Source organism: Cavia porcellus, unplaced genomic scaffold, assembly GCF_034190915.1.
Source record: "Cavia porcellus strain 051 isolate PalLab524CR breed Dunkin Hartley unplaced genomic scaffold, mCavPor4.1 scaffold_1, whole genome shotgun sequence".
Taxonomy (NCBI): Eukaryota; Metazoa; Chordata; class Mammalia; order Rodentia; family Caviidae; genus Cavia; species Cavia porcellus.
The window spans coordinates 71,921,007-71,942,878 of NW_026947484.1; the positions used below are offsets into that span (position 1 = coordinate 71,921,007).

Consider the following 21,872-nt stretch of genomic DNA (forward strand, 5'->3'; position numbering starts at 1 on the left):
AAATAAACTCTGAAATACTAAAGATAATCATCATTCTAAATGATGCTGGCTCTGTACAACATTTAAAGCTACAAAATAATGCTGTAATTTTAAATTTAAAATTATTGAACTTATTTCTATAAATAATTAATAAGCATTTTTCTATTATTTAAGCTATCTGATTCTGATTACTGGTATTGGCCTGTTTCAATCAAATACTATTAGCCTTTCATCAAATTTAGGGAAACAAAACATCTTCAAGGGATAGTCATGCAGTTGTGGGTCACAGGATATTTCCCAGTTATAAACAAGAACGGTGGCCAGATCCCTGCAGGCAGAACGGTGAGTTCATCTTTTTTCTGGTTGTGAAAAACTTCACTGACCAGACCTTGTGGGATGCCACCAATGTTACTGTTAGAAATCTAAGAACAGGATGTTGAAGTTCCTGCCTACCTTAAAGTTCATTGTGATGGAATTAAATTTATTGTCAGCTGTTTCGGGGTTGCCAATCAGGTAGTCCCAGCTGCAGAACACCTTCCAGCTGAAGTTGAAAGTGTTGTCATCCCCACCTCCATCGTCACCGATGTTTTTGGTCATCCTGGAAAAACAAGAAGTTTAACACAGCACCCAGAATAGAAAAGTAAAGAGAAGAGAGGGCATGACCTGAGGATGATGGGTAAATTGGAGAAGCAATATCTAAATGCCATATATTCTAAACAAGTTTGTTCTAAAAACCAAAAAGTAAATTTTATTTGTAATTTTGCTTGGCTTTTTAAATTTTTAATTTTCCACATCTTTGAGATGACACACTGGTGATTTTAACAATTGAACAGATAAAGTACATATTTTTTATGTATCTTTCTAAAATGGGATACTAACGTCATATAATTGTTTCTTAACCTTTTACGGGATGAGAATCCCTTAAGAATCTTATGAGAACTACTAACTCCTCACCAGAAAAAAATATGTATGTAGCCTGTTACTCTACTTTATACAACTCTGGTTGGTTCCAAGACCCCCTGAAGCCTAAGGATGGACTAACCAAAGTCAAGGAACTCTTCTGTAAATTCTAATTCCTGCTAGAGTCTCCTCCCAAAAAGCAATGAAATTGAATACATTAAAGTTCTATTGACTGTACAATTCCTGACCAGATGTTACGATATTAATAAAACTTTGCCAATGGTTACATATAGTATAATCAGGGAATTAAAAAAAATAGACTTAGAGCATTTAAAATGCAATTCTATAGGTTTATTGCAATGGCTATACATCTATCTTATACGTATCCTACTTCCTTTTTTCTCTCTTACTGTAAGCAACAAAATTAAGATTTCACATGACATCTGCTACAAAGCAGTCCAACAAGGTTTTGATTTGTGAAATATAGTGACACAGAACCAAAAGAAGAGTGCAGTGCCCATAAAGCTCACACATATGCTGGATGGGTACCTCTACGATTATCTACATTTTCCCCGTGTTATTCCCACTCCTTATGGAGGCTTACACATTTTAATTAGGCTAATGTGCAGTGAAAAGTAACCGAAATTAATTATTCCTTTCATCAGCCTATCGCTTTACCCTTTGAAATGCTAATTACATGCAGATTAGCCAAAGGTCAAAGTAGTTACTATTGCTCTCTTTATTATGGTTGCAGAAGCTGAGATCCAAAATGAGGAAGTGACCTGCTGGACACCACCCAGCAGTAATCCACCTGGACAAGCCCAGGGCTCCGGTCCTTGTGACTTTGCTCCACTCCAGTGTGCACACCGTGAGGAATTCTGAGCCATACCAAATGCCTTTGCTTTTCAGGTCCCAAAGGGTCAACTCAGTCATTACAATTAAACCTCCTCCAGGGAAATGTTTATTTGATCATTATAGCACCAGGCACATTTCCCACTGCCATTGAGCAAAGGGCGCGGCCAAAAGTAAAAGTGGCCCCCTGGCAGGTAAATGCGTATGCAGCTTTACCACTGATGAAGCTTTGTAGCTGAAGATGATCTTCCAGCTGGAAAGGAAATCCTAATCAAATGGGCAGAATGCAACTAACGTGCAGCAATGGTAACATGACAGGAAAAGATGGGGAAAAGTGAATGAGTACCAGGAAAAGGACAAATTAAAACTATGCCCACAGCACACTTTTAATGTGTGGCCCTGAGAGCTATAAAGTACTGTGCACAGCTCTCTCTCGCTCTCTCTCTCTCTCCTACGGAGCAAAAAAAAAGAGAGAGAGAGAGAGAGAGACAATAAAAGAAAAAAGAAAAAGAAAGAAAGAAATGTACACAGTTATAAAAATCCTCCTTTTTCAAACCACCTGTGGTTTTGAATCCTTTTATCACTGAGAAGCAATCTCAATGCATCATTTGCTTTTCCAGGGAGTTGGAAAATACCTTTATGCTGTCTCCCAAGATTTTTATACTGATTTCTTTGTCTTTAATCACAGGTCTGCAGCTCCATTTACACACTGGAGTTATTTAGTTATTTTATGGGTGAATGTGAAAGTCGTTAATAAATCAAATAAATGCCTCCGTGAGTCTTAAGCCACATGGGTCACTAGAAATGCGGCTACTAAGGAAACCTGGGAAAAGGAAAGGGGTTGAGAGGGGGATAGAAAAAAATTCTCTAAAACCCGAAAGTCAGAGAGAACAAGGGTGGGAGAGGGAGAGACGAAAGAATTATTTCTAGGATAATATAAAGCAGCACGTGCTCCATTCTTAGAAAAGAAGAAACCAAGGCAAATTTCTCACTACAAAATAAAATTTCAAAAATGAAATTTATAGATATTGGCTCCAACCAAGGGCCATCCCTTTGCTTACAGTCTGACTTGCCATGACTTTATTGACCACTAAATCCTCAGTCACTCGTAGCTCCCTAGATGACCAACAGAAGTACTCCATAAATAGTCTTTAAATGAATGAATAAAACGACTGAAATCATCATTCTGGAAATAAATGTAACACTGAAAAAAAGCCTTTCCAAATAAATACACACGCCATAAGTATCTTTGCATGGTACATAACACATATTCTTGTTTTATTATTGTGGTTCAGTTCTATCTTTTCATTATGGTAAGTTTTGACAATATCATCCCACTTGGTAAATTAATGTCTCTCATCCTAGACTACTACCATACCTAGTCCATGTTTGGAGAGAGATAATTTTTAATGTTGAATTTTATAACCATAGACAGAGTTACAAAGTAGTAATATAAAGTGAAAAATGATCACTTTAAAACTCTCACACTTAACTGCTTTTCTGCTCCAAAAATTTCTGAAAGAAGACCAACTTGTTTTGAGGAAAAAGAGAAAACCACCTCTTTGGGTGTTTGTTAGGATGTTATGCCCTATAGGTCAGTCCTATTTACCTTCCCACAGCGTAGGATAAGGCAGAAAATTCATTTTTAGAGATAATAAACATTGTCATCTCCAATGAAAATATCGCAGAGAAAAAAAAAATATTAGACTGGGTCCTCCCAAGGCTCTGGTTGCTTTTGTCTGCTGAGATAAGAGAGATTCTTTCAAAGAGAAAACTTTCAAGGGTGATGAGGTGAAAGGGAGGGAGAGGAATAATTTTAACGCTGGGATCCCTCGCGAGGCTGTGAAGACCTTTATTTAGGCAGAGTATCAGGGAGGCCAGGGGTGTCTGAGTAAGCAGAAGCAAAAGAAGTGAAAAGTTGACCAAGAACAATCCAGACAGGCAGAAGAAAATACATTTTCACTGCTTTAGAGACGGTAGAAGAGGCTGGCTATGTCTCACAATCTTGGAATATGTAAAGTTTTCTAAAACAAAGACAGTTTTGATAGGTTTACCTTTCTTTCTGTTTTTGTTTATATTTTCACAAAATTTGGGGACATAAGAATTGTACCAAGGCCGTATAACTTCAACAAAAGTTGCCAATAGACAGGAACAGATTTAGAATATCATTTAAGAAATGAAAGCAACCACTCAGAACAGGCTAGGGAAAGGTTTTTGTTATCATCAACATAGATGAATCCTCACCAGAAATAGGAAAAGCAAAGCTTGAGTTAGAAGATAATCATCAAAACTCAGTTCTCTGAGCCTTAATTTCTCAGTCGATTCAGAAGGAATACTATCTGCTCAATCCACTGAGAGAAACAAATTTTTCTGTGTAATGAGAAGCATGTAATTTAGTTTATCTGAGCTTTACATGTGAAATTGTGTAATAGCTACTTTGTAATGTGTGAAGGCTAAAGGTAGTGACAATATATAATAGATGCCTTGTAACTTAATTATTATTATTGTTTGAAATGTAAATTATGGTCATTATGATAGATTTAAAGATATAGATAATATATTGGCAGTTTGCATACTGAGGCAAATTTATATTCATGTCTTGAGGTATGTCTATAATACACATAGGTTTATGATATGCAAAGTATTATGTAGATAAAACTTTTAATACCATCTAGAAATTATATATGACATATACTTTAAATATTAAAGGACATTATTAACCTAATCCTTTTGCATTATTATTTCTAGGCTCATTAACAGAAAACAAATGCTAATTCTAGGGATCCTTAACATAGGCGAGTCTTAAAAAAGTTTATTAAGATAAGAAAGGCATCAAGGAGTTTCTTCAGTCATGTATTCCTTGAGTTAGTAGCTGTTTCCAAAAGTTCAGCTGCAAATTATATCAGTGCAATATATCAGTAAATTCCAGAGAGTTTAGTATATAGAATTGCTTTTAATGCTAACAGCTAGGTTTTGGAAGCAAATCGAATTTCCTTTGAGATACTAAACTTCAAATGGATAAGGCCAACATACGAAGGAGCTAAAGTCTTCCCTGTTTTGTAAAATTTATAATGTGATACTACACCAATTTGACTTTAATAATTGTGTAACTGTATTTACTCTAAAGATTTTTAATGCAGTCAGGATTATATGCTGTCCTGGAAAAAAAGAAAAGAAAAATAAATAAAGGAAGGAGCTTGAAACTAACATGACCAATCTTCCTTTTTTTTTTTGAAGACTAGAGATTCCCAACACACAAGAACTTTAGTGGTAAAACCGGAAAAGTTCTGGGTTAACAAAGATAATCCTTCTAAAAACCTTGGAGTATTTCTTAGGCTTGTATCTCATTTTACTTTTCAATTTACCTAAAATAGATATTTTAGAGATATTTGCCTCCATTTTGTGAACTGAGGATGCTGAGGTTAACAATGTGGACAAGATGACTAAGTCCTGAAGATCCTAGTTGATTTTAGAATTTGGGTTTCCTTCTATTCAAGTAATGTGGCTTATAAATTCACTCATATTTATTCCAACAATATAGCTGATGGGGTCAAAGGCAGAGATGGGAAGCGATGGTAAATCATTTATATCTCATTGATTCTTCTACCAAGTATTGTTCCCAGAGCTGGGAGTAGTGGCAGGAGTCATATATTGTTTTGAATTGTCCTGTTATATAGGTGATTGAGTTTAAATCACTTGTCAATGACATGTAAACCAAGTACCAGGTCAGGCTAATGGGCCAAGATGTAGAGTTGGTGCCTTGTAACTATGTTAAATGGGATTTTTGTGCAAATCTGTGAAAGTCAACAAGTCCTTCTGGAGTGGCTTTTCACAGTATGATCAGCACTAGAAAAATGTGGCTTCTCAATATCTGACATATGAGGAGCATAATGTGTGCCACATTTCAAAGACATTGCCCAAAAACTCCATAATAATTTATATTAATTATTGAAATAGTACTTTGATACATTAAGTTACATTATGTTGCTAAAATTTATCTTATTGTTTTTAAATTTTTTACTATACATTGACAGTACACGATGACATTTGCTGTGGAGTTGGTACAAGTACATAGGACATCTTACCTCCTTTTTCATTCCCTTTCCTTCCTTACTCCCATCTCTCCATCTCTTTGCCATTTGAAACAGATATGTCTTTTTTTTTTTTCTGTGTTCTATCTTTTATGTTGCTGTTTTTTACACTTTGGGTTTCTCGTATAAGAGAAACTGGGATATCTAAGCATAAGTACATGATTTATTTCACTTAACATTACAACCTCAAAGTGCATCCATGTTCCCACAAGTGACTCTAGTTTATACTTCTTTATGACACAGTAGTGGTCCATTGTGTATAAATACCACATTTTCTTTATCTATTCATCTAATGATGGACATATAGGTCACTTCCATGATCTTTTAATCATGTACTTGTTTTGCCTTCTATAATGCTGCTTTGGCTACTGTAAATTCATGATCCAGAAAATTACTGTATTCAAGCCAAATCTTTAATGTACAGCACAACTACATAATCATTTATGACTTCCCTCCTTCCACTTTTTTTTTTTTTTTTTTTTTGGTGGTGCTGAGATAAATTTTCATGTAAGGGAAGGACTCTACCACTGAGGTACATCCCCACTCCAGTCCTCTTTAGGAGAACTATCTTGTGATCTCAATTTCTACCATATTGACCCTGCTTGGTTATCTAAAAAGAATAATGGCTATTTTGTAGGCCTAATAAAATGGTAAACATTTTTAAACACTTTCAAGATGCCATCATCTTTAAGCACTTTGTGTGTCTGAACTCTTTAATCTTCAAACCTATTATACCTCTATCAGAAATGAGAAACAGGAGCAACTTACTGGTGTTCACACAAACTAACATAAAAGTACAGATGAGACTTAAACCAAAACAGAATGGTCCAAGACCTCACTAAGGCATGTGGGCTCTGCAGTCACTAAAAGAGGCTGAGAGGCTAGGATATATCTTAATGATAGAATGTCTCCCAGCATGCTTGAGCTTCAACCCCAGCTATCACAAAAAAAAAAAAAAAAAAAAAAAAAGGTTAAGTATGGTAACTAGATGGAAATCGTTTCTTGGCCTTTTGACTGAGATCAAGTGTAGTAACTAGACAGACAAAGACATTCTTCCTCAAGGGTCATGAAAACTAAATGTACAACACAGAAATGACACACATGAAGGCTCATTCATAGAAATGATATCTTTGACTGTTTTAGTTCAATTACACAAGATATTCAAAAGGTCAGAAACTATCTTAGATTTTTAGAATGGGATGATGCTTTATTGGATAAATAGATTTCCAGTATTCAGGGTCACTAATTATATTTGGACAAGTTAAAAAAACATGTTGGGGACTTCCGGGAGAACATGGCGGACAGATAACAGCAACTACCGGAGGCTCTCTGAAAGGCTCGGCTCAGAAGTCAGGAATGATGCGGACTAAGGAGACATGAGCCGGTAGAGATATGCTCTGCTGACTCAGGAACGAACTGGGCTGAGAGAAACCAACTTGGAATGCAGTCCTGGCGCTAAAATAGGAACAGAAAAGACTCGGTGTGGAGCTGGACCCCGCGCCATTGGAAACTGCGATTTGGGTTTCCCGCCACTCGGCGGCTGGCTGCCTCCCAGCGGCTCGGCAAGGAGAGACGCACAGAAGCTCTGGGAACGGGAGTCTGCGAACAGAGTCGAAAACAGGACAGACAAGGAGGCGTACACTGACTTGTGGAGAGGTGAGTGAGAGAAACTGACACTCTACCACAGTTTGACTCCAGCGGAGGACTTTCTGGGCTCAGGCAGTCCTGTAAGAGCAGGGTGCGGTGGCGACTCCAGCCACACATTCCCCTCTCAGATGGGATTGGAGAAAAGTGCCTGGCCTGCGTGACGCTGCGGGCGGACTTGGTAGGCTGGCCTAACACAGATCCCAGAGCCTGACTCCCGCGTAGGCTGCCTAGTCCGTAACTCCCTGGTGCGCAGCGGTGGGCGGGAACACCTAGCCAGCGCAATTTGATCAGGCTGTGGCTGACAGGCAGGGAAGCTGGGCCTCCTATACAAGCTTGCATATATATAAGGAACAGAGAATATGGGGAAGGGAAGCAACAAGAAAGGCTCCTCGGCCCCCAATTCTGAGAAACAGGCAATAGTGGACACCGCACCAATAGACATTAAGCGCCATATAGAGAGCCTCAAAGACCAATTCAGGAATGAAGTTATCAACGACCTGAAGCTAGAAGTATGCAGAATAGTTAGAGAAATGCTAAGCACCACCCAGGAAAAAACAGATGGTGGAATGGAAGAACAGAAAAAGAGGGGAGAATTGTTTGATGGAGAAAACAGAGAAAGCATAGAGTACATGAAGCAGGTTCAAAGGTACTATCAAGAAATTAAGAAGTCTATCCAAGACTGACATAACAGCTTGAAAGAAACTAAGGACAGACTATCTGAACTGGAGGGCAGACTTGTAATATGGGAGAATGAAATGAAAAACTTCTTAAAAATAACAAAGAAACAAACAGCAATAATACAAACACAAGAAGATGATAAGAGGAGCCATAACTTAAGGATTAAGAACATAAAAGAAGAAACAGGGACACAAACAAGTGAACTATAAAAGCTACTCACAGAAATAATCCAGGAGAATTTTCCTAATTTAGCAAAAGGTAAAGATACTCAGATGTATGAGGCATACAGGACCCCAGCTACCTACAACCCTAACAGAGAAACACCCAGGCATATAATAATAAAAATTCCAGAAATTCAATACAAGAACAGAATATTAAAAGCTGTAAGAGACAAGAAACAGACCACTTACAAGGGAACACCCATCAGAATTACAGCAGACTTCTCTGCACAAACCATCAAATCACGAAGAGCATGGGGAGAAATAATTCAAGCTTTGAAAGATAATAATCTCCAGCCAAGATTGAGATATCCTGCACAACTGTCCCTGGAAATTGATGGAAAAACAAGGTGCTTCCAGGATAAAGAGGAACTGGGGGAATTTGCAACCACCAATTCAACCCTACAGAAAGTATTGTAGGATATTCTAAAAAAAGAAAAATACAAAGAACCCAGAAATAGTGGCAGGGAGGCCACAACGAATGGAGCAGAGAACAAAATGAAGAAGACAAACTGACAGCTACTGACAGAAAAAGAGCTCAACAGAAATGAGACAGAGAAGATTGGATGATAGGAACAGCTATTTTGGAGAAAATGACATCTTAATAGGTAATACTGATTTAGTATCATCTTGTTTTGAAGTCTCATCTAGCTTTTGTTCTTCTGTCTCCAATGGTCTAAACAGGTTGTATCTTATTGGATTTTATTATGTACGATAGTATAAGCAAAAACCTTTTAAAGACAAGGAGATTATACAGAAACCATTGTTCATTTTCTGTTAGTCGATTCTAAATACTCCATAATGTTGTCATTCTCTTAAATGGTTTTACATTGTTTTGATATACTTAATGCTACAGTATACGAAGTTGTACTCAAGGACTTCAAGGAAAGAGTCAATATGGTAACTACTTTTGGGTCGGAATTATCTGGTGGTGAAACACTATTCTGCTTAAATGGTTATGTTTTGATCTGCACTGTTTCACTGTTATGCCCTCTTTTTTCTCAATCTCCACTCCATTATTTACTTTTTTATTTTTATCCGTTTAATTAAAGGGAAAAAATAGCAGGATATAATATAGTAACCCACTTTGACTTTCTATTATCTCGATTTGAAGCCCTGTATTACTCTCACCATCTTGTTTTTGACTGATGTTCCCCTATTCTGTTTTGCTGGATAGTATCAGGTTCGAAAGTTTAGGCATCAGCTGTGAAGATAATGAGATTCATTATAACGCCCATTCTCGTTGACTTTTATCTACTTTTAAAGACCTACAATGTCTCCAATGTTTTGGTTTTGTCGGTTTTGTTCTTTACTGTTTTGTTCAATTGTATTATAACTAATGATATAGGCAATTCTATTAGAGATAGCGGGAGGCATTATGGTAACCATTGTTGATCACCTTGTATTATTTTTTATATTATCTATTATGTCCACCCTTTTGACTTGACCGATTCTGTTCTGTTATGTCTCATTTGGTTTTACTCTCTTCCAAAAAAGCAATAAGAACCGTGGGAGCAATGAAAGCCAAAATGTGTAATAGTCATTGTACAAAAGAGAGGAAAAGAAAGTGCTCTAAACTATATAACTGCATGTATATTTAAGTGTACAAGATAGAAAATATCACAGAGTTTTATTGGATCATTGAACAGAACTGTTTGCAGTATCATTGTTGGAATGTCCACTCTACAAGCTTTAATTTTGTGACTTGAACAATTATTTCTAAGATGGCAATATGTAATCCATTAACTAGTGATTTCCTACTGTTCATTTTTTTCTTCTGTAAATCTGTATAACTTGTACCCTTTCACTGTTTTTTTTTTCTTTTCTCCTTAAATAAAAAAAATAAAATAAATAAAATAAAATAAAAAAATTAAAAAAAAAAAAACATGTTGGGTATGGAGTCTCCAATAAAGCATTTTTCAAGTCCTGAAGGAACTTTAAAGATTAAATATGACTGTTTTTGGTTGGGGATTTAGCTCAGCGGCATAAGCACCTGCCTTGCAAGCAGGCAGTCATGAGTTCGATCCCTGGTACCAATAAAAAAAAATGTCTAAAAAAAACCAGTATGACTGTTTTCTGCAGAGCAATGAGGTAGGCATAGAACACAAAGCATATCACAGACCTCCCCCAGAGAGCTCCTGCTTAGGGTGACTGTGAACATGACCTCTCTTAGACTGTTGAGCAAAAGGCCTTCCCACAGTGAGGCAAAAGGCCAATTTGCCTTGTGCATTGTCATATAAAAGAATGGAGCTCTTACTTGAGATGCTTCAACTTTCCTGCTAAGGTAGCTCAGAAAATTGATTAAAGGATGGATTTTTTTTCACAGCCCTAGATAACTGCTAAATTTCTGCAGTGTCTTTAAGTAAGGAGTTATAAATATATTTCAGGCAAGAGAAAAAAAATGAATTGCAGTTTTATCAGTTTTTCTAGTGAAATCCATTCCTGTACTCTAATAAATCTTTTTCCAAGAAAAACCATGATTATACTGTTGATCAAGATGGTCTCATTCAGGGCCATTCGTTTTTTTCTGTCTTACACAGCCAGAATTTTTTTTGGTGAATGATTAGTCTGGTTAAAAAAAAAAAAAAAAATGAACACCGAACAGATTCTGCCTGTTGAGCTGGTTCTGTATGTCACATGATTCTTCATGCAGAAGAAGGATCATAGATTTCTCCTCTCTTAGCAACATTGATTCATATCTTGAGGCACAAAAAGTACATTCTTAAAACATCCACAAGGACAAGACAGGCATGCAACCATCACCCTGACCCAGTAGGGAGACCCAGAGGCCTGTGATTATGTTCATAGTGAGGATGTAATAATCTCACATTAGTGTTGGTATTAAAATGACATTTTATTTCTCATAAACTGTGCATCCTCTAGACAAGCCATAGAACAAAATTATATCTAATTCTCAAAACAGTTCTGTTTGAGTCCAGAAATCATCATTTTCTCCCCAACAGAGAAATGAAACTTACGCTTTGAGGACAACCACAAAGCTGTATCCAATGCACATAATCCCCACCAGAAAATAGGAGAGCGGCAACCTGAAATTCAGCCATCCAATCGTGCGTTTATTGTCGTAATAGCCATAAAAGAGGACGGAATACTGTGCCAAGCCCTAAAATCCAACAACAAAGTCACTTAGCAGATGCTGTGAAGAGCAACTTCAAAGAAAAGACAGACTCTTTAGAGGAATAATAAAAGGACATTAAATTTTAAACTTAGGTCATAGCTCTGATATGATCTCTTTTGTTTTGTTCCATCAAATAAATGTTTCAGTTGCCACACTGATTGGCAACTCTTCGGTTTCCTTAAAATTCAGTGCCTTTGAAATGTACACAAATTTTAACCAAATACAGGCCTGCTCACCTATGGAGCCTTTAGTGTGAAGCACACATTGATTTAAACATCAGAATAAACTTCATGGTATCAATTTTAAGAGCATGCTCAATATGGGTGAGGAAAGTTGTTTTCCAACATGTCCTTCCTGAAAATGCTGGGCAGGTTAGATTAGTTCTTCTTTAACCACAGTGGAACCACAGCTTCTACTTAGCAAAAATGATAAGCAGGTGAGATGACCCTAGAATCAATCTGTATGATCTATTTGTCTAGATATAAGAGCATTCGCTCATAACAAATGGATTCATTGTGCACTGTGCCCTCCTTCCTAAAAGTTTTCTTCTAGGATTGGAATATCTCCCAAAGTCACCAAATAACCTCTTTTACCCTACAATTTTTTTTTCTACCAGGAGTTGAACTCAGGACCTCACACTTGCCAGGCAGATGTTTCACCAATGAGCTAAATCCCTGGTCCCTAAATAACCTCCTTTTATATGCAGAACATTGACGTTATGATGCTTCCTTTGTGATATTTATTTTTCCTTTTCTCACGTTTGTTGTTTTTCATTCTGTGAATTGAAGCATTGTTTCCGTATTACCATATATCTTTTCCCCAGCTCCTCTCTGAGAATCACTTAAAATTACCATGTGTGTCAGCTACCTTTCCCATTGCTGGTCACAACACTCACCATTTACAATGTAAAGGAGAAAAGATTAAATTTAGTTCAGGGCTTGGAGGAATTCAGTCCATGGTCAGCTGATTCCAAGCCAGGAACATCATGGCAGAAGGGTTTGCCACAGCAAAACTACTTAGTTTATGGCAGCCAAGAAATAGAGCAGGGAATAGTTCCACAAAGAAATGGACAAAAAAATAAATACGGTGCCCACTTCTATGACCCATCCAGAAATAGCACATGTCTACTAATCTGCTAGGCATTTCTTAAGCCAAATGTAGTTGATGTACCAGGATTAACAGTCATACTATGCTTCATACAACAAAAGGATAATAACGTCTACTTGGGACATCCTCTTGAGATCCACACAAATCACCCTACAACCACTGAAAATCCAATTGGTCACTTTTACCATACTGTATACTAACCTGGGATTGGGACTTGAGGGGAGAGGGCCATGAACAGTAAGATGCTAACTCTTGAAAAATTAAGTAATTTGGAAATTTGCCTTAAACAAAGATCATGCCTAGCTCAAAGCAGAGGCCAGTGGAAATCTGAAAAAAAAAAATTGATTTTAAATTTTGTGGTAAATTTATTTTATAATACTGTAAGAACTGTTGGGCATGGTGACTCACACCTATAATCCCAGTACTCGGGAGGCTGAGACAGGAGGGTTGTTGTGAGTTCAAGACCAGTCTGGGCTACAAAATGAGTTCAAGACCAGCTTGATCTGCATAGTGACATCCTGTCTCAAAAAGACCAAAAGAAATACCATAAGAACTAAGAGAAAATTTTGCAGGAGCTGATGGGCCTAATTACAGCCAGTATGAGAGATGCACATTGGATGCAAACACCAAAGTACTGAGATTCTTTGCACCACCTCTCTGTATTATGTATTTTTGTCACTTTTAAAAAAAAATAAACTCACTAGATTTGATGGAAGTTGCCTTTAATCCCAGATACTTGGGATACTGAGACAGGAGGATCCAAATTGGAGTCAAGACTGGGTTATTTAGAGATTTAGCAAGACCTTGTCTCAAAATAAAAGGAAATTTAGTCCAGTGCAAAGGTCCTTGACTGAATTCACAGTGCCACAAAAAAAGAAAAAAATACAATTTATGGTGGGTAATTTTTGTGTCATCTTAAGAGGGCCATAGAGAGTCCCAATTGAAGTGTGTGGGTGTAGGTAACTAGGTAAATCAGATTGGCCCTCTCGGTGTGGCTGGCCATCACTGAGAGCCTGAATGAAATGAAGGAAGGAACAGAAAAAGGACAAATTTGACCTGGAACATGTCATCTCATCTCCTGCCCTCAGACTGGGACACATACAAGCAGTTCTCTGGTGCTTAAGCCTCCCAGACTTACTCTGATTTCATTGCTCTTTTGACCTCCTTGTGTCTATAGATTACAGAGCGTATGTACTAGGACTTCTCAGCTTCAATAATCAGGAATTCATTCCCCAAAATAAGTATCATTTCAAATATAAATAAGTCTATTACTTATACCAATGTTTACATAATGGATACAATATGCAAAGCTTTCTATAATAAATCTAAATAAATTAACATATGTAATAAATTTTCATATATAGACATAGAACTCATTGGTTATATTTTCTCTAGAAAATCCCACTTCTCAACCCAAAAGAATGCTGTGTTGGAACAACTAGTGAAACCTCAGTTAAGGAGCAGGGGGGCTAATCTCAAATCCAAAGTCAGAAACCACAAACACATGAATCAGTCATGCGCCCCAGACCCAGAAGTCTATTCTTAAAGAAATAATGCGTTGGCAGGGTTTCCCAGCTGCCGGTTCCACACCTTGTCCTTGTTTCACATTTATGTAGTGAAGTTTCCTGCTCCCTGTCAACTGGGTTAAATCTCTGCCCTCAACCTCCATTCTGGGTTCTCTGTCCCAGTACAACATTAACAAGAACCGCATTAAGCGTAGATTCTTGGCGTCTTGCTTGGTTTAAAGGTAATATTCTGAAATGTTTATTCCCCTCCCCCGTGGCTCAACAAATACCATTGTACAAACTCCTCCTTCTTTCCCAGGATCTAATCCTCCCCGCTTCCTTGCCATGCTCCTGACACATAAGCTGTCACGGCAGCAGTAATAACACCAATCTATGTGTTGGTTGATGATTTAGCCTTCATCCAACACCTTGCTTCTTCTCACAGAATTCCTTCGAGAACCATGACACTTCAACTGGCCCTCGACAGCCCTGTGCTAGCCCTCATGAGTAGAAACCAAGCTGATCGCTGAGCATAAGTGAAGAAACGGGATCACTCTTCTCCTTCCCAGGAGTACCCTACGTACTGTTCCTGCAAGAAAACATCTGTCCTGGTAGCAAGGTTGGCTGTGAAGACCATAAAGAAATGTCTCATTGTTTAATGTGTCTCACTCTTTAACAATTATGGGGACATGTTGACCTCCACCTGTCTTACTCTTTGTTTCATTTCTGGTTGGCTTAAACCTGGTTGGACAACAGAGACAGCATCATTTACCATGATCTTGCCCCTCCCAACACACACAAAGATGCAGCCACTACAATCCTTGTACCTATTTTATATAAGAAACTAAGCCTTAGAAATTTTAAGTAATTGCTCACATTCACACAGCTAGTAAATGACCTTGCACTGCATCTAATGCAAGCATCGTGTATTTAACTGCTATATCCCTGTGCTTGCTTTGTCTCTGAAGACTTGTGGCACATTAGTGCCATAGTATCTCAGGAAAAGGAAGAAGATATCTTACCAACCCATCATGGACTTTCACCCTGGGATCGTCCTGGGTGGTTAGCTCCAGGGCCTCTTGGAAGGGACGCTGGGCCTTCTTTTAGAAAGGATTTCAAAGGGTTTCATTCTCACATCCATATATATTACAGCCTAACATCTTTTTAACTCATAATTGCAGTATTGGGAAGAAAAGGAACCCTGAAAATAATAGGAAAGACAACAGCAGCTACGTAACAAGCATCTGGTGAGCTTGTTAGGTTAGCACAATAGCTACTGGGGCAGCTGGCTTATCTGGTATACGTGCGATTCAACATATGTTTAGTGGCTGATGCTTCATAAATATTAGATCACAAGCGAAGTAGGGAGGGTTCTGGTTTATATCACTAATTGGGGAGGAAATCCTAATTATTCACCAAGCTTTCTTCAGTTTGCTTATTTGCTATATATACAGTGTAAATGAAAGAGGCACTATTAAAGAGCACAATTTTTAAAGGCTTTATCGAATCCGTCTTAGGAACATACTGAGGTTTGGTGTTACATGTGAGTTCAAAGCCATGGGAGGGGCATGACATCCTCCTTTCCCCTAAAACTAAAGCAGCAGGCATCTGGGAGTGACTAAAATAGGAGAGACTCCCAACCCAGCCAACGATTTTGCAAGTTTCCATGTCAGTACACCCTGCTTTTCCTGTGCAAGCCCTCTCCTAGCCCAGAATCTGTGACAGAGAAATCACAGGCAGAGCCAAGTTTCAAACAAGCACAGAAAATTGCTATCCGAAGTTCTCTTCTCACTGTCTACTGAGACTAATTTCCGTTCAAATACTGCAGCTGTTGTAATCTTTTGTCTCTGCCACATTTTCACAACAAAAAGAATCCTTTGATTATGTGGTGAATAGATACCAACTCATGTACTTTTTTATCTAGCTAACATTGACAAAGAACTTAGCACTTGCTAAATATTGTACATAGAGTAAGATGGTAGATTACAGAGATTCCTCAAAGAGTTCTGCATTCAAAACATCCACTGCATAAGTATTTGTAGCCTGAAATTATATCAGAATTCCACCTTTTATGGTCTCTTATGATGATGAAAAAATTACGCATTGCTACACGCTGTCCTTGGAATGGTGAAGGAGTTCCATCAGCCTTAGGAACTCTTTTAAATCTGTAGTAACCTGGCTGAGGATTTAGCTCAGCTGCTCAAGTGCCTGCCTGGCAAGTGCAAGGTCATACATTCAATCCCCGGTACCAAAGAGAGAAAGAGATAGACAAACAGAGAAATTTTCAGTAACCACCAAACCATGGCTCAGTGAAGGAAAACCTTTGAAGGGGATTATAGGACCTCAATTTCTTCTTCCTGTTTTGCTTCCAGGCCATGAGGGACCCTGACACACCACACATGCCTGTTATTCCTCTCTGGCACCCTCGCCAGAGACCCAAAGCCACAGATCTGCTTTGTCTTCATCCAGACCCTGAAACGCTGTGAGCTAAAGTAAGGTTTTTTTCTTTACAAGATCGTTATCTCCAGTATTTTCTTATAGAGACAGAAAGCTGATTAATATATTGGCTAAATTCATTCTAATTAGGATGATCTCGTTTCTACCAGTCTGACTCACAGATGCATATTGTATGATATTCTATTTTTACTGTTTTAATGCTGATCAGTTAGACCCTCCTGATAAGTTAGGCACATATCTAGATAAAGGTATCTTTACCAAAAATAGAATGCTTTATAAACCATAAACCTGAGACCCTGAGAAGCCACAGGATTAGCTGACTTGCATGTATCACATGGGACATGACTACAGTTAATTCAACGGACTCTGGGTGAGCTGTGTGGTATGTGTGTGTATACGTGTCGGAAAGCTGAGCTTCCGTGAGGCTGGAAAGGAGGATCAGAAATTCCCAGATAAAGCTCAGTAGATCAGTAGTTCCTGACAGCCTTCCCACCTCCACAGAAGTTCTCCTGACCCTTTCAGTCTAGCCCCTCTACCACAAGAAGTCATGATTGCGTCTGCTTTGACAGTGTTCTCTAAATTGAGACTGAATTTTTTTTTCTTTTCTTTTTCATCTCCTTGTCTCCAGAATGGCTTCACTGACACATCAACTTCTTAGAAGAAACAAACAAACTTATTGACCAGTAGACTGCTCTAAGAACATAGTCATCTCTGTCCTAGGACGGAAACATGCCTTTTCTTGCTTCCTGCAGTCTGCAGGTTCTTTGGAAATCAGAACTGTGAGTTTTCATGTCAATGGATACGTGGTCAATGGTTCTAGCACGGTGACACAATACATGGAAGCTAGGTGCCCCTGATAATACAGGGTGGGAATCTCTACGAGGTCATTGCTCAGAGCATCGGGTAAGATCCTTGGGAAAGAAGACACACTGAATGCGCCACTGTATTTGAAAAGCTGATTTTGAAATGGCAAAGCTTACTGTAAAAGGTAAAAATGGCCTCCAACTGCTTCAGTCCCTCCTTTTTAAGACAAGTAGAACATTAAATCATCAGTCCATGTTCCAGTACAGTCAGGAAGAGCTCTGGAGGCAATTTTACAGGAAAAAAAAAATTTGAGATAAGGTCTCACTATGTAGTTCAGGTTGGCCTTGAACTCACTATGTCGCCCAGACTGTACTTGAACTCATGACAATCCTCCTGCTTCAGCCTCTGGCATACAGGGATTACAGACCTGTGTAACCACATCCAGCTAACAGAAAAATTATTGACTGAATACAGGGAATGGAAAAAAATGCTAAATTAGGCAGCTCTAAGTCAAAAGATCCTGAGTACTGTTGTAACCTATATTAAAAAAAAAAAAAAAAATCCTCTTAAGTCTCCCCGAAGGCAAGAGAAAGATATAAGGTAACTTTAAGAGCGGAACAGGATGTTTGCCTAATCTAAACTTGATTGTTAGCCCACCTGAACCTTGTTCTTCCCAAGAAATGTGACCACCGCGTTGCTGTTCTGTAGTGCACTGCAAACTCCACCCCCTGCATTATGAGACTAGCAGCTGTTTGCGATTTTACAGGATAAAAACCCTGCCCTTTAGCTGTTAGGCAGTCTTCCATATTGGCTGCTCGAGGCTGCGTCGCCAGGCCTGTGATTTAATAAATAATTTTTTTCCTTTCCAAATTATTTTCTCTGGCTCCTTCATACCTCAGGAAGCAGGGGACTACCACAAGTACCTTCTGAGAATGTTTCCCTGTCTTTACAGTGTGGGATATAGATTGGAAGACGTTTAATTCTCTTACTTTCTGAATTCCCATCATAAAATTAGAGCTTTATCAGCAGCCACTAACAGAATATAAAGCCACATGTTCTAGGCTTCAGAGCCAGATGCAGTGATAAGAATCTTAGCCCCATCATTTATCACCCACAAAATGTAGGAGAAAATATCAAATCCCACCAATCCTCAGTCCCCTAGTTTGTAAATTAAGGGTAGTAAGGACTTTTCCAGGTTAGAATGAGGATTACATTATAATATAAACAGAAGAATGCTTCAGTTATTAAACTACTATTTCAGCTCCAGACCGACCCTTTGGTCTGATAAGAATATTCCCCCCACCCTATACTTTTTTAATCATTTCAGGATGTACTAAAATCTTTCTTCTGATAAAAATAAGGGAAAAAATAGAGCATCTCTAAAATGGATCAAGATCTTTTCTTGCCAAATTTATAATAAAATCTTGGCAAAAACAGTGACAAAGCTCTTTACATCAAGAATTTATAAAACTCACGCATCGTGCAAAACTTCTTTTTTTTTTTTTTTTTGTCTTCTTCCTTTTTATCGGTACCAGGGATTGAACTCACAACTGCCTGCTTGTAAGGCAGGCACTTATGCCACTGAGCTAAATCTCCAACCCCTCGTGCAAAAGTTCTTAAAGCAGCAATATTAACATCTCCACAAGAAAAATCAGATTCAGGGAATAATTTCATAATCTTCATCGCTTGCTTTCTCTGAGTCCTTCAATGACTCTTCCTTAGTAATGGTTCATTTAGCTAAAGTTATATTACTGGCATTTCTGCTACCTTGCCCTTCCCAAATCTGGCCTTATCTAATAGAATTAGCACTACGTTCCAGTTGTTTCCTAATAGCTGTGTGTCTTTTGGCATGTTATGGCTCATACATATATAAGAATACTTACAATATGTTGCATGCCATGCCACACTGTAGGTTCTTTCAGGCTTTACCTTACTTAATGCTCTTGAGGTAGATATTACCACCTTTTTTTTTTCCATTTTACATATGGGTACACTCTCACACAGTTTTCAAATAAAAATGCTTACCATAAAAAGGGTTATGGAGTGAATGGTTTTATTTAGCAACTATAGCTCACTGCTAAGTGACGTAAGACACACAGAAAGACAAATCCCCTATTGTCTCATTTGCATGCACAGTCTAATCAACCAAACTCCTAGCAGCAGTAAGTAGAATCATAGTTGCCAGAGGCTGGGGCTGGGAGATGATAATCAAAAGTTACAAAGCCGCATAGAGGGGTCTAAGTTTGAGGCTATTGTACAACATGATGAATACGGTTAATAACTGACTACTATACATTTCGATATCATTAAAAGAATCATCTCACTGAGTGTGGTGGCACAGACCTGTAATACCAAGTACTCAGGATCCTAAGGCAGGAAGATGACAAATTTGAAGCTAGCTTGGCCAAGTTAGGGAGACCTTATCTCAAAATTTTAAATTAAAAATAAATTAAATTAAAAATAAATGGGCTGGGGATAGAGCTCAGTGGCAGGGCACTCTTGGTTTCAATCCCCAGGAAAACAAACCAAAGAGAGAGAAATGTTCTCATCACAAAAATTTCAAATATTTGAGGTAGTGGATAGGTTAGTTCACTTGATTTAATCATACCTACCACTATAATGGAAAGTCATAATATTTTGTACCCTCTTAAAAATATACATATATAATTTGTCACAATCTAATAAAAATGAAATGCAAATTAAAAGGACAGAAAGGTACCATGGTAACTCCAACAGGACAGAACAGACTTGTAATCAAAATGACTTAACATCAATTGTTAAAGATTTAGGCAAACTGCATTTGTCATTTACTACTGTGAAAATATTAAGTGGTACAGCCGCTCTCGCACACTGATAATTTCTCAGTAAGTTACACATATGCTTACCCAGTCATTCCTTTCTTACCTATCTCCCTGGAAGAAATGAAAGTATCTGCTCATGTGTGCAGATATTAATGGCAACACTCTTCCAAATAACAAAACCCTAGAAACCATGCAAATGTCTATCAATCGGTGAATGGTTAACTAAAGCACATTGCAGCCATACAACGCAATGCCACTCTGCAACAAAAAGCAATGAATTACTATCTACATCACAGCATGAGGGAACCAGATGCAGAAACATAATACCAAGGGAACGACATTCAAAAGTCTAAATATCATGTGATTCCAATTATATTTCTAAAAGTCTAGGGAAAAAAAACTATAGAGACAGAAAGCAGTATCAGTGGTGCCTGAGACGGGTGGTGGGAAGAGAGACTGACTGCAAAATGCACAAAGGAATTTCTTGGGAGGTGATAGAAGTCTTTTAAAATTGGATTATAGTATAATGGACTGGGCCTGTATTCTTAGTACTCAAAGAGGCTGACGCAGGAGGATGCTGAGTTCCAGGCCAGCCTGGGTGCTGAGTTAGAGTGAAACTCTGTCTCATAAAACCAAACAATAACAAAGAAAAAGAAACCTGGATTGTAGGGATGGCTGCAAAACTGTATACATTTATTAACAATTATTGAACTATACTATATATTGGGTGGATTTTATGGTGTGTAAAGTATACAATAAAACTACTAAAACCTCTTTTAAAAATAAAAGTGTAAGAAGTAAAATTAAACTCAGAGATCACACTTCCTATGAAATTCAGGCCTGATCAAGCAGAATTAGCAGCGACTCACTCAGGACTCCTCAGAACCTTCCTTTTCTCTCTTTTGTGCTAACTTAGAGCATTCAGCATTGTCCAGCAGTTGCCTGTGTGTCTTTATTCTAGTACCATGAGTATCCTGAGGTCAAAAACAAGGCCATCATCTTTCCAAAATTAATGCATTCTAACAGTCAGTAAACACATGCTGAATTGAAATGAAAAGTTCAACTTCAGAAGTTATTGAAGATGGCCAAAGATGAAAAATGTTACTGTGACTTATGCTTATTCTGTAGCTTGCTTAGCTCACTCTGAAACTGGGGAATTTTCTCAAGCCTTGCCTATTCTGGTGCTGATGGCATGGACTGATTTCTGAGTCTCCTTCTCAAGGCTCTACAAATCCTGCCCCCACCCACCCACACACTCTTGGAATTATCAATCAACAAGATTGCTGGGGCTGCACTGGGTAAGAACAGAGGTAAAGACTAAAATGAAGACATAGTTGCCATAATTCCTTCTTCAAGAAGCTCACAATTTAAGATGCTATAGGTAGAAGGCAAAATTACTATGAAATACACACATTTACAGTATAAAGAGGACACCTGGCTTTTTTCCCCCCTCTTCCTTTGTTTTATAGCCCAAATAAAAGTCTATTTTCATTTCTTATCCTCTGAAAATTCCTCAAGTTATCAATTTCTTAATTTCTGTTTTGCAACTTTCCATCCATGTGCGTCCAAATATCTCCAACCTAGCTTGTTTTGAAAAGAATGTGTGGAGCTGCTACCATTGTCACAAACTTGAATCATATTCTAAGATGACTTTTCAATGGGCAGGAATAAACTTTTGGCATAGTAAACGAGCAATG

At 38.1% G+C, this 21,872-nt stretch overlaps 1 protein-coding gene across 5 annotated transcripts in view; it reads right to left on the reverse strand.

Moving 5' to 3' along the window:
• Tmc1 (transmembrane channel like 1) overlaps nt 1–21,872 on the reverse strand; it is a 244,315-nt gene that overhangs the window by 34,245 nt on the left and 188,198 nt on the right. For all 5 annotated transcript variants that reach the window (XM_023566058.2, XM_063249732.1, XM_063249731.1 and 2 more), the window contains 2 exons: nt 11,344–11,486; nt 433–577 (listed from right to left, as the gene is read on the reverse strand). In XM_023566058.2, the coding sequence (XP_023421826.1) occupies nt 433–577; nt 11,344–11,486 (288 nt within the window). The remainder of the gene's footprint in view (nt 1–432; nt 578–11,343; nt 11,487–21,872) is intronic.